This window comes from Delphinapterus leucas, chromosome 3 (assembly GCF_059928025.1).
Source record: "Delphinapterus leucas isolate spDelLeu-1000000601 "Yukka" chromosome 3, BTC_Dleu_Yukka2, whole genome shotgun sequence".
Classification (NCBI taxonomy): Eukaryota; Metazoa; Chordata; class Mammalia; order Artiodactyla; family Monodontidae; genus Delphinapterus; species Delphinapterus leucas.
Window position 1 is genome coordinate 96,674,814 of NC_143131.1, and position 18,145 is coordinate 96,692,958.

The following is an 18,145-nucleotide window of genomic DNA, read 5'->3' on the forward strand; positions in this document are numbered from 1 at the left end:
ATGTAACTCTAATTCATCCACTATCTTTTCATTCTCCAATGCCATTTTACTACCAAGGATTTTGTTGCTTTCCATAGATTATTGCAATAGCTCCCTATCTGGCTTTCCTGCTTACCTCTTTCCCATCCAATAATCATTCTGCTTACAGTAATCTTCAACAAACAAACAAACACAGTTCTCACAAAAATTTCTTTGCTTGAAAACATTTAATGGCTCCCCATTTCTCACCAGACTAAATGTACATGCCACAACCTATCATTCAAGGCTTCTTCATGCCACCTGTCCCAGGAAGTTTTTCTGATCCAACCTCGGATGCCTTATCACTGTTCCCAGCTCTGAATCCCCTTAATGCACTACATGTTTTTCTCTAAGTGAGACAAAGGTATTCCTGAACCCGCGTTGTCTCTCTATTCTCCTGAGATGTCCTTAATCGCAGTTTCTGCGGCAATTCATCTCCTCTACTCCGCAGTACCTAGCTCAGTGCCCGACCACAAAGAAAGGCACAACGAACATTTGCCCATTTACCTGCTGGCAAACCTCAAGAGCAGGAATTTTGGTCTTTTGTATCCCGAGTGTCTAGCACAGTGCCTGGCACACAGTAGGTGCTCAAAGAACACTACTGAACGAATAAGAGTACAAAGAGCCCAGGCTCCGCGTGGGGGCACTGCAGAGCTCCAGGGATGTAGATACAGGAAGGGCTGGTGGCGCAGGGCACAGGGTGGAGCTGGCCCTGGGCTCCTTCGGGGAGCGCGTTCCACCGCCCGCCCATTTGCAGCGCGGGCCAGACACCGCGGACAATGCTTAAACTTTTTCTTCCAAAAAAAAGTATGTGTATATGTACGTACGCGTAAATGTATATGTTTATACACACACACTACCTACATAATACATAAAAATAGCCACACCATATCCAGGTATGCGTATATATATAAAATAGGCAAATATGTACATATAAATAAATTAATATATGTACAGCCTTAACTCGGAACGGCGGGAGTGGCGGGGAGGACGACGGGGACGCCCCTTCGCCCCTCCAGGATCGCAGGACCGGAGCGGCGCGGCCCCTGCGTGGCTTGAGCCTTCCGGCTTGCCGTCCGCCGCTGCCGCCGCCATTGGTTGGACTCCAGGCAGCTGATCCTGGCGGCGGGGCCAGGGAGCTTCGAGGATGGCGGCGTCCGCGGCGCTGATTCTGCGGGAGAGCCCCAGGTAGCCCCGGCTGAGCACGGGGGCAGCGCGGACAGGGCAGGCGTAAGGATGCTGCTGCTGTCTGTCGCCGAGGCGCGGGTGGGGGGCCGGGGCGGAGGGGCCGGTGCGGGGCCGCGGGTGTCCGGAGGGGCGGGCGCGGGTCTGGCGGAGTCGCAGTGCGGGCCCCGCGGGATTGCGCGAGACTGCGGGTGCCTCCACCTGCATGGTAGTTCACCTGCGTGGACTTACAGTGGGCCTGGGCAGCTGAGGTCAGTACGACAGCGTGTGGTCAGTGTCACCGTTCCCCGAGGCTGTATCGCAGGTACCCAAGCCAGCCTGGAGTAACACTGAAATCACGTGGAAAGGTATTCCGTTTCCGTTTTCAGTTCTCTTTCAGACCTCCTGATTATGAGAAAGTCTCCCATTGGTCCCGGATGGTCTTTAATACTTAACACGCGTTAATATACCTTTTCAATCAAGATAGACTAGGCCTCAGGCCAGGAGTTTTGGCTTGTAACAGTATCTAGCCAGAATTTAGTAACATTGCTTTTGTTTTCATTTGATTTCTTTTGAGTTCATTTGTTTATTTAGTTCATTTCTATTTATGGTAGGTAAGTAAGGTCGGCTGTTTATGGTGGTGAGGTAGTTATGTTTTAAAATAAAATTATTTAAGTAAAAGTGACTCCATTTAATGAAAAATAATAGTGCAGGTGGTGTGTGGATGCAGAAAAGTGCGGAAGTATACAGGCAAATAATTGAGGCTGGAGAATAACTTTGTGTCTAGATTGGACAGGAGTCTTTTTGAAGAAGAGAGTTGTCATTTTGAAGTTTTTCCTTTTTTGATTACTTGAGTCCTGACAGCCAGTTCCTTTTCTCACACCAATGTCCTGGGTAACACATCACATCAGTAAACCATATTCAACGTGGTGCAGCAGAATTGTTCTTATCACATAATTTAAGTTGATTATTACAATTGAAACAGGGTTTTAAAACAGCTGTGTACTTAGTGACGCCAAATGATATTGTATGTAGTTTTTTTTTTTTTTTTATTCCATTACCTGCCACGCAGCAGTCTTTTCTTTCTGTTTTTGGTGTAATTGCCAATTCCCTCCTCCCACTCTTCTCAAAGTTCTGTTTTGAGTTAAGTGGATACATAAACTTTCACTCCTAAATTAATACCATTCCCCACAGAGTGCAGGCTTCTCCTAGTCGTTTGCCTTGCCCAGGAGAAAGAGAAAATTTGCCAGATAGACCTTTTCAACAGATATACTTTTGGGGGTATCTTTTGGAAACATCCTGCCTTTGCTGGCCATCATCTGTTTTTCTTTATTTTACTCAGACTTACCTTGTAGCAAGCAGAGTTGTCGAAATGAAAACTTACAGACAGCTGTACTTACAGTAACTACAGTACCACTTGGGGAAAACTCATTTTAAAACTTTGTTTTATGAATTTATTTAGCATGAAAAAAGCAGTGTCGCTGATAAATGAAATAGATATAGGAAGATTTCCACGATTGCTCACCCGAATTCTTCAAAAACTTCACCTGAAGGTTTGTATGTTTGCACTTCTATAGATTATAATATATTCTTGTGATTCTACTGCAACTCTAGGTTTCTACTTGAAGTACCTTTTGCGAGGTATTGTTCTCCAGCAGGTCCTCAGGAACACCGGGTCTCTAGAAAATTTGATAATATCCCACGGTCAAAAGTTTGGGAACTTCTGTCTTCATTGAAATTAATTTTTTTAAATCATGGAACTTTTCAGAGTATATTTTATGGCAGTGTTAATAGTAAATATTTAAGCGTGAATGTTGTGTGCAAAATTTTCCAGCTGTGTTTGACCAGGGAACTGTTTTATCATGGTATTTATTTTGGGACCAAGGCTCTGTGGAACACACTTTGGGACAATTCTGATATCATGATTTCATTCTTTGTCTTAAAAATAACTCTGTAGTGTTGCTATCAACCAGTATGTAATTTTTCATTTAACCTTTCTCTTCCACTTTTATTTTAAGAGTGTGGTTATCTTGGATATATTGATGCTTAGTAATTCATTACTTGGTTAACTTGCTAACATTACTTAGTTAACTTCTTTACCAGGTTAATAAAATTTAATTCCATTCAACATGTGTTTAAGGAGTGCCCATTAACTGCTCTGCCTGGTGCAAAGTATCACCATTAAATGAGAACCCAGACTCTCACCTCTTCTTTTTCCTGGCCAGAGACCAGTCCCAAAGCCCTGCCCTTTCTCCCTCTGAAGTATCTCTCAAATCCAAGTTCTCTTCGTAATCTGAGTTCAGAGCCTTATTATTTCTCCCTTGGACTACAACAGTTACCTTCAAACTGGTACCGCTGTCTATAGTCTTCTACCTTCTTATCACTTCTTCATGGTGCTGTTCCATTTATCTTTCCAAATATTTTTTTCCTAAAAAAAAAAAAATAGTTGATCATATCTTTACAGTGTTCAAAGCCATCAATGACTTTCCATTGCTCATGGGAAAAAGTTCATATTCCTTAACATTGTATTATAATAACGTTACAATATAGGTACAGTCTGTGTTTTCCCCACTTTGCAAGTGTTTCAGCTACCCTGGATGCTCTTCTACTGGAACGTACTGTGAACTTTTCCGACTTGGTGTCTGTGTAATATACTCTTTCCCTTACCTGAAATATCTTCCCTTCTTTAGTGAATAAACTATTCATCTTTCAAGGATTTGACAGTCCTACTCTCAGCAGCTCATCCTCTCTTCTTTGCTTCTAAAACACTTGGTTCGTCCTCACCTCACTTTAGTACTACATCATAAGTATTTGTTTCATGATTACAGGGTCTTTCTCTGACCTTGAATACTTTAAGTATCATGTCTTACTCATCTTTATATTTCCCATACTTGATACATTGATAGTTATGCAGTTGGCACTCAGTAGCTATTCTTAGAGTTCATTCTCTTCCTTGCCATGGGAAACACAAAATGAATATAGGTTCTCTGAATTCCTGCCTATAAGGAATTTGTGATGTAGAAGGAGAAACAGGAGGAACAACCACAATAACAATAGCAGCTACATTCTGTGGTGTTTGCTATTCACAGTTCCATTACCCCCTCTGTGACCGGTGCTGTTCTAATGGCTTTGTGGTATTAACTCATCTGATCCTCACAGCACCCTTAGGAAGTAAGAACTGTTGTCATCCTTATTTTATCGATGAAGAAACTGAGATAGAGACCAGTTAAGTAATTTGCCCAAGGTCACACAGCTAGCTAGTAAGGCAGTCTGGCTCCAGAATCCATCCCTCTGACCCATTACAGTAAAGCTCAGGAAAGAGTGTGAAACGGTATATAAATCAGTCCCAAAGTGAATGATGCAGGCAGTTGATACAGAGTTTCGATTGTCTGAGTTGGTGGCTGCCTTCTTTTTTATTTTATTTATTTTATTGTATTTTTCAGTTGAAGTATAGTTGATTTACAGTGTTGTGGGTGGCTGCCTTCTTAAACACATACAAAGTGATATGGGACACAAAACACTTATATACATCTTTTGTTCTTCATACTGAGGGAGGATGGAACATCTGCAGGAAACTCGTGACCCTCTGGAGTTTGTCTTTGACCCTCTGGAGTTGAGAAAACATTAACATCTATCTTAGAGTAACTGAATGGCCAAAGCATTCCACAGAGGCGTTTGGATGCTGTGCCTTCAGAGGTGGGGCGTGGAGGTGAGAAGGTGTGGTTGTTGAGAGCTGAAGCAGCTGAGGACAGAAACATCTGTATTTGATTACTTGCCTGCAGAAAGTCAGGAGAGAAAGTCAGGAAAGGGGCAACCCACCCCCACTCCCCCAACCCGCCCGGACAGTTTTAGGGAATGTTCTTCCAGAGGGACTCCAGTTGTGATAAGGGCTCTTACCAAAGAGTTGGCAGTGACATCTCAGATCTGCCAGCTTTCTTTTATGTACTCTTGGTCTGTCAGGTTGGCCTTTGCCTTGGGACAAGCAGAGTCCTGAGAGCAGTGAAACCGCATGCAGGTAAGTTGGTGAAGAGGTTTAGGGATCTGGTTGCTATTCTTAATGTTATCAGCTTGACACTTTGATTTTACCAAGTTTGATCTTGGTAAAATGGGATTGTGGGCAGAGGGTATCTGTTTTTGTCCAGACTGGTTCCTTGAAATCTCTAGTAGAAATGAACATGGGGAAAATAAGCTTAGGTATAGAATGTGGGCACGCCTAAGTATGGGTCTGAGCATCTATTCCTGAGCAATCGTGGCATATAGGAATACTTGGGAATTTTGGGTGGTTTGTTACCAATGTGTGGAGGGTGCTGGTGGCCTTTAATGCCCAGGAAGTTTGTTTTTTTTAACTTTTTATATTATATTGGAGTATAGTTGATTAACAACATTGTGTTAGTTTCATATGTACAGCAGAGTGATTCAGTTATACGTATATACAGATCTGTTGTTTTTCAAATTCTTTTCCCATTTAGGTTGTTACATAATATTGAGCAGAGTTCCCTGTGCTGTACAGTAGGCCCTTGTTCGTTATCCATTTTAAGTATAGGAGTGTGTACGTGTCAATCCCAACCTCCCTAACTATCCCTTCCCCCCTGGTAGCCATAAGTTCGTTTTCTAAGTCTGCGAGTCTGTTTCTGTTTTGTAAATAAGTTCATTTATATCTTTTTTTTAGATTCCGCATATAAGCGATATCATTTGATACTTGCCTTTCTCTGTCTGACTTACTTCACTCAGTTTGACAATCTCTAGGTCCATCCATGTTGCTGCACATGGCATTATTTCGTTCTTTTTAATGGCTGAGTAATATTCCATTGTATATGTGCACCTCTAAATGTCTTGCAGTTGAGTAGGACAGTCCTGTACAAAGAATTGTCTCATCCTGCATGCTAATAGAGTCTGCCTTGAGAAACACTGAAGGAGATCAGAGTAACTTCCTTATCTGTGAACTTAAAAACAAACATTTGTGGCCTCTACGTTTTTGAAATAGCTGTCACAACTCATGCAATTAAAAAAAACCCCTCATATACCTTGCTCCAGAGACTCTTAGGCCCTCCCACAAAGCCTATTGATGTTACTCTGTTATATGTCTAGTTCTGCAAGATGAGGTGTCTGGATTTCTGGCCATGGCCGACTAGCAACAGCAAACTGGGGGGTGAAGGTGCTCCTGTGATGGGGCATGTAGGCAGTTGTAAGAATTAACTGCTGAGTATAGATTGAAATGGAAGAATTATGAAAATCAGACACGAGAAATACAAAAGCAAAGAAATCTGAGGGTTTTTTCTGAAGTGAAAAATCATCAGTGTATCTTAGCAGTTCTTTAGGAAACTAACTGCAGCATGGAACTTGGATGCTCATAATTATGATCTGACTTATTGCAAGAATCTAGTGTAATCCGATATACTTCGTTTACAGAAGTCTAGAATGGGTGCCGTACATTTCAGAAAGATAGCTTTTAAAAGTTTAAAATAAAAGTTCTTTTATTTGATAGATTGACTTGCGGGTACCAACATATTTCCTCAGTATGACAGATAGAGAAGTCTCATTATATTAATATAAAGGACAGTCACAGATGTAAACCCCAGCATACAGAAATGCCTGAGGAGTTTGTTGTTGTTGTTGTTACAGTGTATGGAGGGTTTTGCTGGCATTTAATGCCCTGGGACTTTAAATGTCCTAACGATGTGCAGCACGGTCCTGTTCAAAGAAGAATTGGCCTCACCTATGTGGACAAAAAAAGAAAAGAGTAGCTTATCTCTGAAAATGCATTTATTTTGTACTTAATATAAGCTGGAGGGCTTCTTACAACTTAGTTTATTAGGTTAAAATGATATATACATACATTTTAAATTATGGCATATGCAGGCATTGTGGTGTTGGTGTGTGTGTATGCCTGTGTATGTGAGTCAGAGCTTGGATTCTGGACCACAGGCCTCTCTTGTCTCTAAAGCCGTGCTCTGAGTTTTTAAAACCTAATTGCCTTCATAATTATTTAGATAGTATACTGTCTTCATAGAATAGAAGATCCGTATAACTTTCTGAGGAATGTGACCTGATTTCAACTATATGTGGAATTAAGATGAGTTCACTCATCGTGTATGTTAAGAAAATAAACTCTTCAAAAAAAGAAAAAGTTGGAAGAATGGATTTTTTGATTTGTTCTTTTTTTGTGCCCTTAAAGTTCAAAATAGAGTGCTTAAGTGAAGTGTTTCAGTTACATTTTAAATTTCACAAATAGTTTATGAGGAAGTTTTTGTTTTAAGACATTTAAACAATGTGGACGAACTGAAATGCCCCCCTTGGCTAACTCTTGCCCCTTCCTCCATCTTGATTCTCTCCTGTGTGAGTTATCTATTGCTGAATTGCAAATTTCCCCCAAATTTAGCAGATTAAACCAACAATAAACATTTATCATCTCTCACCCTTCCTGTAAGCATGAATTTGGCTTGGCTGGGTGGTCCTGGCTTGGGGTTCTCTTGAAACTGCTCTCAGATGTTGGTTGGGGCAGCTGGTACCTGAAGTTTTGACTGGGGTAGAGGATTTCCTTCTAACATGGCTAGATGGTGGCACCAGTTAGTTCCTTGTCACATGGGCCTTTGCTCCTGACATGGAAGTTGTCTTCTTCCAGAATGAGTGGTCCAAGAGAGGGAGGTGCTGTCCTTTTCATGACCTAGGCTTGGATATCACATACCTTCACTTTTACTATATTGTACTGGTTAGAAGTAAGTCAGTAAGTCTGGCTCTATTCAGGGGAGAGGAAATTAGGCTCCATCTTTTGAACAGAGGAGTGTTAAAAGAATTTTCAGATATGATAAAACCACCACACCTCCCTAGAAGGAGTCTTTGTTGTCGCTTTGGTTTTCATCTTTTCAGGTCTTTTTTTCAAGTATTAATAAATACAGATGTGCAAACATATGTGCACGCATATATAAATAGAAATTTTTGGTTTTTATATAAATGCGTTCATAAGTGGCATTATACTGTTTACCTTTTTCACTTATCACTTGTATCAAATATCTTTCCATGTCAAGCCATACAGCAGTTATTCTTTTTAAATACTGTTTTTCCTTTCTGCCTGTGTATATATGTTTATGGCATATGCTTTTTAAATATATAGAAAACATTAACATCCATTTTCCATTTAAAATTTAAGTTTTGGGCTTCCCTGGTGGCACAGTGATTGAGGGTCTGTCTGCCGATGCAGGGGACACGTGTTCGTGCCCTGGTTCGGGAAGATCCCACATGCCGCGGAGCGGCTGGGCCCGTGAGCCATGGCCGCTGAGCCTGCGGGTCCGGAGCCTGTGCTCCTCAACGGGAGAGGCCACAACAGTGAGAGGCCTGCGTACCACAAAAAAACCCAAAAAATTTAAGTTTCTTGGACACTTGCTCTCTAATTTTATAAACGTGGGCCTTAAATTTCTCCCACTGAGAGGGTAAAAACGAATATATCTCCTTTACTTTCTCTTCAACACCGAAATACGTGTGGGTTACTTTTGGTACCTAGGAAGAAGTTAACTTGCTGCTGTCTGGAAGCAAATAGAGTGACTTACATTTAATATTGATCTACCCAGGGTCGTTGCTGGAGCAAGATATTGACTATGGATTTGGAACTTTGTTTCATGGCTGTATTTTATTCTCCATTTGTTGTTCTGCTCACATATTTTAAGTGCCACCTTATTTTAAGGGTGCACGTTTCATGTACCAGTGGATGGGGGGCGATACATGTTCCCTTGTCCCCCTTCACTCCAAACCACTTTATTAATATGATGCCCTTGAAGATCTTGAGAATGTCCCTTTTCTTGCTCTTTTTAAAAATGTCTCGGGACTTCCCTGGCGGTCCAGTGGTTAAGAATCTGCCTTCCAATGCAGGGGAAGTGGGTTCGATCCCTGGTCGGGGAGCTAAGATCCCACATGCCTCGTGGCCAAAAAACCAAAACATAAAGCAGAAGCAGTATTGTAACAAATTCAATAAAGACTTTAAAAATGGTCCACATCAAAAAAAAAAAATCTTAAAAAAAAAGTCTCATTTTCTTGTACATATTGAGGACACTGAAGTTTATTTTTCTACGTGCTCAATCACTATTTTTATTTTGTCAAAATATCTCACTTGGTGTATATTTAAAGGAATCAGATTGACAAACTTGGAAGTTAAATTGTACATATCCATTGAATTTAATGCAACATGTGGTTCCTTGATTGTACATGAGTAATACTGTTATTCTCTTCCTCATATTGATAAAGTCTGGTACTGTAGGTCATTATTTCAAGAAGGTGTATGGTAGTCACAGAAATTCTGGAACTTTAAAATCAAAACATTGCTCTTGAGGTAAGTGATTGGCATTTTGGCCAAATTGGGTTCATGCTTTTCTCAGTCATAAAACAGGTAGTAGATACTGGGAGTTCTGGTGACTAGCCTCCCCAAACCAAAAGTACGCCAGCTTAGAGTTCTAACGCTGCTTCCCTTGAGCAACTGTAAAGCTGTACCTCATCCTAAGCTGTTAAGGCATGGACTTCTGAAACTTCTCCATGTAGCTGTTGGGGAGAGGCAGCAACAGGGAAAGTTGTTTTTGGTATGTGTGGATAAAGTATTTTTATTTGAAAGCAGTTCTAATAGTGTATATTTTTCATACTTGAAAAACCAGTCTTTAGATCAAGGAGATTATTTTGGAAGTGAAAGAAAGGAGACTAGCCAGAACTTATACTCAGATGGCTAACTTCTTTCTTTCATATATTGCTTATAAAAGTAATGTGTAAGTTTTAGAAAATATTAAAATTATCAAAAAGACTTAATTTCTTGCTTTATATATGCTCTTATAATAATCCATACTTTTGCAGAACTCATTAAAAAGGGAAGTTATTGGAACAATTATTTGTTTTTAATTTGTCTTTCTAACTAGAGGATAGTACTCCTGAGGACATAAACTATCTATGTAGCACATAATAAGTACTCAGTAAATATATATATATATGTGTGTGTGTGTGTATATATATATATATTTTAATATATATATATATTTTTTGTACTTCTGCAGTATCAGTTGTGATTTCTCCTCTTTCATTTCTTATTTTGTTTATTTGGGTCTTCTCTCTTTTCTTCTTAGTGAGCCTGGCCAGAGGTTTGTCAATTTTGTTTACCCTTTCAAAGAACCAGCTCTTGGTTTTATTGATTTTTTTTCTATTGTTTTTTTCATCTCTATTATATTTATCTCCTCTCTGACCTTTATTAGCTCCTTCTTCTGGATTTAGGTTTTGTTTGTTTTTCTTTTTCTAATTCTTTTAGGTGGTGGGTTAGATTGTTTGAGATGTTTTTTGTTTCTTAAAGCCTGTATCACTGTAAATTTCCCTTTAAGAATTGCTTTTGCTGCATCCCATAACCCATTGACTTTTAATAAAATAATCCTAAGGGTTAAACTAGTTGCCACCTCTCTATCTGATGGGAATCCTGGTGCTAGGTAATGGAGGATGTAGATAAGGTTCCCAAGGTTAACGGTTGTTATCTGTTTAATGCTTCCAGGGTAGGCTCCCTCTTATTAAATGCCTGCAGGGGCTTAGGGCTAGGTAAGGTTATATACTGGCAGAGGTTTTGGGGTGAGTTGGGGGGAGGAAAGAGCTACCAAAGGAAAGGAGCCCCCAGGTATTTTCTGTCTTAAAATGCTGTTCTCTTAAATGGAGATTTTGCTTTGGGCTCTTAGAAGAGTTTCTGGGGCCCATTATAATTGGATAGTATTATTACAGAGAAGGTGTTCCCCCCCCCAATGTTTTTTTAATTTTCTTTATCAGTTTTTATTTTATACTGGAATATAGTTGATTATAATGTTGTGAGTAAAGATGGAGATTACTATTAATTATTGTTAACATTTTGGGGTTTTACCTTGCAGTATTGTTTTCTCTAAATGTCCATTTTTAAAAAAAAAAATTTTTATACAGCAGGTTCTTTTTAGTTATCCATTTTATACATATTAGTGTATATGTTAAATGTCCATCGTTTATGTTATTTACCATGATTTTCCACCTCCTATACATCATAGAATTGAAAATACTGGGTTTTTTTAATGAAATTTATTTGGCAAGAGCCAGGTAATGAACTGTACTATGATTTTAAGATATTGAAATTTAGAGACACATCAGTTTCTTTCTGGGATGGATTCACTTTCTTTCTTTCAAGTTCTCATTGTCATATGAATAAATGAATCCTCTGTTGAGTGTCTGAGTTTTGAATACCTGAGTGTATGCTAATAGGTTGCTTTCTGTGTTGTAGGCTGAGAATAGTTTCAGTGAAGAAGAGGAAGAAAAACTTCAAGCTGCATTTTCTCTGGAGAGACAAGATCTTCACCTAGTTCTTGAAACAATATCTTTTATTTTAGAACAGGTATTTTTATTGCCCCAAATTTCCTAACCATGGTTTGTCTACTACATGTTTGCATTGCTGTGATATCTATAACATTTTATCTTATTTTTCTCAAGTATACAGATGGAAGCTGTGAATATGTTTTATCAAAAAATTTTGATGTAGTAAAAAAATTTTGAATGTGCGATTTTTTTTTCCATGGTATTGGGTTCTACTAAAACAGTCTTAGTGTTGAGCAGCGTGAGTAAAGTATTTGACAATATGAATCAAGATTTCGTTGACTTGAGACAGTTAAAAAGGATTCAGATTTATTGTTACTTGGTATAATAATTTGGGAAAAAAATTTGGAAAAATGAACACATTTTATTTAAGAAATTTAATAAATGATTTTGGAGGATCTATTTGACTAGGTTGGTAAAACATTTAGAAAAGAAATATTTGTCAAAGGACCTTTTGTCATACTATTTCTTCCTACTGAGCTGTTCTTCTGCATCCCTTCTTTACATCTAAATTCAGTTCATTGTTCAAGTTCATTGTTCTGTTAAAATCACATCTCCTCCCACTGCAGCCTTGACCCCTTATACTTGCAGTCCTCCCCTTATTTGGATTCCTTTTATGCTTGGCTCATCATGGTAGAGCACATTGTTAGTCTTTTCATTATTTCATGTATGTCAGTTGTGTCTCCTTCACTAGGTTTTGAATTTGTATGGGGCTAGGATCACATTTTCTGTGCATCTTATGTAAATGTAGCACATTGCTGGGCTAAAAATAATTTTTTTTTAACATCTCTTTATTGGAGTGTAATTGCTTTACAATGTTGGGTTAGTTTCTGTTGTATAACAAAGTGAATCAGCTATACGTATACATACATCCCCATATCCCCTCCCTCTTGCGTCTCCCTCCCACCCTCCCTATCCCACCCCTCTAGGTGGTCACAAAGCACTGAGCTGATCTCCCTGTGCTATGCAGCTGCTTCCCACTAGCTATTTTACACTTGGTAGTGTATATATGTCAGTGTTACTCTCTCACTTCGTCCCAGCTTACCCTTCCCCCTCCCCGTGTCCTCAAGTCCATTCTCTATGTCTGCATCTTTATTCCTGTCCTGCCCCTAGGTTCATCAGAACCTTTTTTTTAAGATTCCATATATATGGGTTAGCATACAGTATTTGTTTTTCTCTTTCTGACTTACTTCACTCTGTATGACAGACTCTAGGTCCATCCACCTCACTACAAATGACTCAATTTTGTTTCTTTTTATGGCTGAGTAATATTCTGTTGTATATATGTGCCACATCTTCTTTATCCATTCATTGGTCAGTGGACACTTAGGTTGCTTCCATTTCCTGGCTGTTGTAAATAGTGCTGTGGTACATGACTCTTTTTGAATTATGGTTTTCTCAGAGTATATGCCCAGTAGTGGGATTGCTGGGTCATATGATTCTATTTTTAGTTTTTTAAGGAACCTCCATACTGTTCTCCATAGTGGCTATAAAAATAGATTCTTAATAAATTCCTGTTGTTTGATTAAGTAGAATACTTGTGAAGTAAAAGTTTGTTTCACAATAAACAATACTGTAGCTTTCTGGGCATTCTAGTGAACAGATACCGTTAGGAGGACAAGCTGCTAGGCACCTACTACATGCAGCCTTATACAGGTTACAGATCATAAAGTTGATTATGGTTCTTATCCTTGGTGAACCTTCAGTAAAAGAAAAGGATAACTGAATAGGGCAGAGCAGCCTGGGGTTTATGAGGAAGTTTTTTCAGAATAATGTAAAAAACAACAGGTATCACCATAAAAAAGTTTTCAGTTTTTTATCATATATTACCTAGGAAGTTGGTAGATGAATGTGGTTTTGAGAAAGTGTTTCTTGGAAAATTTTTGATAGTTGGGAAACAAAACCACTGTGTACTTATTTGAAATAATGAAGTGAAATAAGGAAATGAACTTTTAATTAGGATACCATTTACATAGCCAAAGCAAAGAAGTTTTTCTCTTAAGTGGATTTAGTATTACTTAAACCACAGGCAAAAATGAAGCAGTTTAGCTTGAATAATTTAGGCCATTTAATTCTGAATCTTCCAGCCCTTGGTTGAGTATATTCTTATTTGTAAAATAATAAAAAAGTTTCTGCAGCAGAAATATGAAATTTTTAAAATTTAAATCATTTAAAATAATGTTGTATTTGATTACAGTTCAAGGTCTCTGTATGAACAGTAGGGATATATATAATTTTTTTTTCCTCTTTAATAGGCAGTCTATTACAATGTGAAGCCAGCAGCTTTGCAGCAGCAGTTAGAGAACATTCATCTTAGACAAGACAAAGCAGAAGCATTTGTCAGTGCTTGGTCTTCTATGGGTCAAGAAACAATTGAAAAATTCAGGCAGAGGATTCTTGCACCCCACAAGGTATAGTATATACTACTCAAAAGATATTTTTCAATGTGTATGTATGGCATAAATTATTATATCTGAAAAGTTCCGCTCTCCTCTTCTATTTTCTGGAAATATTTGTGATTGGTGTTATTTTGCATCTTCACCAGCATTATATGAGCGTTCCAGTAGTTCCAAATCCTTGTCAGCTCTTGGTATTGTCAGTTGTCTGTATTAAGGCTATTCTTGTAGGTTTTGTAATCATATCTTGTGTTTTGAATTTACATTTCCCTAATAACAGATTATGATGATTATCTTTTTATGTAGTTACTTGCCATCCATACGTCTCCTTTTGTGAAGTGTCTGTTCAGATCTTTTGTCTAACTGTATTTCCACACTGTGACAGATAATTATAGTAATATAAATATAAAGGACAATTACACGTGTAAATCCCAGCATACAGAAATGCGTGGGTTTTGTTTTTGTTCTTGTGTTTTTAGTTGTTACAATTTGTAGAAGGTGTTTGTTTTCTTTCTGTTGAGTTTTGTGAATCTTTTGAGTCCTTTGTCAGATATATGATTTGCAGATATTTTCTCTTAGTCTGTAGCTTTCCTTTTTAGTTTCTAACAGTGTCTGTTGCAAAGTAAAACCTTTAAAATCTGATCAAGTTTGATTTATCATTTTTTTCCTTTTATTGATACTGCCTTTGGTTTTGTATCTTAACCTAAGTTTTTTTTTTGTAGTTGTAAATGGTACTGGTTTTAAAATTTTGGTTTCTAGTTGTTTACTGCTAGTATATAGAAACACAATTGATTTTTATATATTGATATTGTATTCAAGACCTTGGTAAACTCACAAATTAGTTATAGCAGTTTTTTTGGTGGTTTTCCTTGTGATTTTCTTTGTAGAAAGTCAGATTGTTCATAATATAGAGATAGTTTTATTTCTTCCTTTTCAGTTTGTTCAGCTTTTGTTTTTCCTGCCTTACTGTACTGACTAGGACTTCTAATATGATGTTGAATAAGATTGGTAAGTTTGAACATCATGCTTTGTTCCCAGTTTTAGAGAGGAAGCATTCAGTCTCTCATCATTAAGTAAGATGCTGGGGACTTCCCTGGTAGTCCAGTGGTTAAGACTCCTCGCTTCCACGGCAGGGGCACAGGTTCAATCCCTGGTGAGGGAAGTAAGATCCTGCATGCTGGGCGGTACGGCAAAAAAAAAAAGAGAGTAGGATGGTGGTTACCAGGGACTGGGGCTGGGGTAGGGAAATGGAGGCAATGTTGTTCAAAGAATACAAATTTCCAGTTATAAGATGAATAAATTCTGGGGATCTAATGTATAAAGTAGAAACAAAAAGATGCTAGGTATGGGTTTTTAGAAAATGCCCCTGTATTGTTTTCATTTCTCTCTTTTTCTTTTAAACTCTACATTCTAAGAGCTCTCAAGTGTCCTCCACATCACAGTTTCATTTTTCATTTTAATTTCTGCTTTTTCCTGTCCCTGTACAGATTTTGTTTTCCATTTTTTATGCCTAAAATTTTTTTAACCATCGCCATTTAAAAAAAAATATCTCCACTTGTCTTTGAATATTTGCCTATTTTTTATATTTATATAATTTTCTTCTGTTTTTTTCTTGCATTTCTATAAGTACAGTATACTTGTATAGTTAAAAATATTTCTTTTTTCACCTCTAATAGTAAGTCATTTTTTATTGTTTTCTGGCTGATAGTTTATTGCTTTTTTAAAAGTAATATTTCTGGGGCTTCCCTGGTAGCGCAGTGGTTAAGAGTCTGCCTGCCAATGCAGGGGACCCGGGTTCAAGCCCTGGTCTGGGAAGATCCCACATGCCGCAGAGCAGCTAGGCCCGTGTACCACAACTACTGAGCCTGCGAGCCACAACTACTGAGCCTACATGCCACAACTACTGAAGCCTGTGTGCCTAGAGTCCGTGCTCCGCAACAAGAGAAGCCACTGCAATGAGAAGCCCGTGCACCACAACGAAGAGTAGTCCCCACTCGCCACAACTAGAGAAAGCCCGCGCGTTGTGGTGAGGACCCAACGCAGCCAAAAATAAAATAAATAAATAAAATTTTTAAGAGAAGTAATATTTCTTCCTTATGTTGTATTACATTAACTTCTGTTTAAGAAGTAGTTTGATCAGTTGTTATATAAAATATGCAAAAAAGTAGTTGGATATGATTAATTGGTCCCTACGACACTGGTCCCTTGAGAATGTAGGAAATTATCTTTTGCCAATACAGAGTATATGAGAGGGTAGCTAATACATTTTTTAATACCTTAAATGCTAATTAAGATCATATAATAATATCAAACATTTCTTGTGTTTACGGTGGACCAAAAACTCTACTAAGTACATTATATCTTGTAAGATCCATTAATAGTTCTAGTTTATATTTAAAATTAAACTGAGGATTAGAGAGATTAAATAATTGGTCCATGGTCACGCAGCTAAATAAGTGGTAGAGTTGGGATTTAACAAAGTAGTTACACTCCTAAGCCACTGTGCTGTACTACCACCTAAATGTTAGCAGCAAAATTTTTCTGTGTCAGTCATTATGCAGGGTAGTTTACATAGTTTGTGTGTGTATATGTGTGTGTGTGTTTTATATCTTTGAAAAAGAAATAAAACTTTCGAAAGTGTACCTTTACCGTGTTAACCCAAGTGGTCCATGGTGAAGGTGAGGTGGGAATCAGATTGGGCTCTCTCTCTCTTTTTTTTTAATTTTGTTTATTTATTTTTGGCTGCATTGGGTCTTCGTTGCTACGTGCAGGCTTTCTCTAGTTGTGGTGAGCGGGGGCTACTCTTCTTTGCGGTGCGTGGGCTTCTCATTGCGGTGGCTTCTCGTTGCAGAGCACAGGGTCTAGGTGCGTGGGCTTCAGTAGTTGTGGCATGCAGGCTCAGTAGTTGTGGCACACGGGCTCTAGAGTGCAGGCTCAGTAGTTGTGGCACACGGACTTTAGTTGCTTTGTGGCATGTGGGATCTTCCCAGACCAGGGCTCAAACCCGTGTCCCCTGCGTTGGCAGGCGGATTCTCAACCACTGCACCACCAGGGAAGTCCGAGATTGGTCTCTCTCTTAATTGAGCCTTGTTCCTTTTATGTCATGGTACCTCTGGCAACTATAATGTTATCTTCCTTTTTTGCCCTGATGACTGTTAAGATATGGTGACTAAAATAGCTGTGGATGAAAATAGATCATGTCATTTAAATTGTAACAAAAATATATGGCAGTGATTTATTATATAATGAACAAAAGTTGTATTTGCAGAGATTGTTTTATAGTCATTTAGAGGTTAACATAAACTGGTGCTTGCAGTGGAACATCTGTGTAATTCTGAATTCAAAGAGAGTCAGATTCAGTTAAATAACAAGTTAAAAAATCAAAAGGAACTTATTTTTAATTCAGTTTTTAAAAACACCTCTTTTCATCTTCTATTATTTAAATCTAATAAGTGAGAGGCAGATTGAAAATTGATTGGATAGCTTTTTTTTTTTTTTTGCGGTGCGCGGGCCTCTCACTGCTGTGGCCTCTCCCGTTGTGGAGCACAGGCTCCGGACATGCAGGCTCAGCGGCCATGGCTCACGGGCCCAGCCTCTCCGCGGCATGCGGGATCCTCCCGGACCGGGGCACGAACCCGTGTCCCCTGCATCGGCAAGCAGACCCTCAACCACTGCGCCACCAGGGAAGCCCCAATTGGATAGCTTTTTACAGGATATGATTGAAGGGATTTAAAAATTTTATCCTGTCTCACTTTTTTTCTTTTTTTTTTTATATTAGCCTCTTTGGACACTGAAATGTTACCACTGCTTATTAGAATTGGTAGTCTTCCCTCTTTTATCAGTGTTGACTATGTTAGCAGTGTCCTTCTGACAGGGTTTTCTGTTTGATTTTTGTTAAAATGCCTGTGTGGTTACAACATTTATTAAATTATGAATACCCTTTCAGACAGAACTTGAATACTATGTTTAATTTTACTCCTAAAATTCTGGTTAGAGTTCCTTTATGTATATTCCTGCTATACAAAATGTAAAAACTTATATGTTAAATATTACTGACATATTGATACATCTCTTTTTTTCTGAGACCTTAAGGAAAAGAATTGTGGTTTTTTATATGATATTTTTTCTAAGATATTTTTACATTTGAAGTTCACCCTATTCCTCAGTAACAGATATGATTATGAGAAATATACATAAGGCATATTTTTAGCACTCTGAGTAGCCTG

General features: G+C 38.5%; 1 protein-coding gene across 5 annotated transcripts in view; it reads left to right on the forward strand.

Annotated features, from left to right (window-relative positions):
- The first annotated feature begins 1,095 nt into the window (after positions 1 to 1,095).
- Positions 1,096 to 18,145, forward strand: part of COMMD10 (COMM domain containing 10) — a 218,387-nt gene continuing 201,337 nt past the window's right edge. For 2 of the 5 annotated variants that reach the window (XM_089909191.1, XM_022590708.3), the window contains exons 1-4: positions 1,098 to 1,206; positions 2,645 to 2,735; positions 11,435 to 11,545; positions 13,779 to 13,934. In XM_089909191.1, the coding sequence (XP_089765317.1) occupies positions 1,166 to 1,206; positions 2,645 to 2,735; positions 11,435 to 11,545; positions 13,779 to 13,934 (399 nt within the window). In that variant the 5' untranslated portion in view covers positions 1,098 to 1,165. Of the gene's footprint in view, positions 1,249 to 1,314; positions 1,551 to 2,644; positions 2,736 to 11,434; positions 11,546 to 13,778; positions 13,935 to 18,145 lie in introns of those variants that run through there. The other 3 variants (XM_089909190.1, XM_089909194.1, XM_089909193.1) reach the window with 3 other exon arrangements.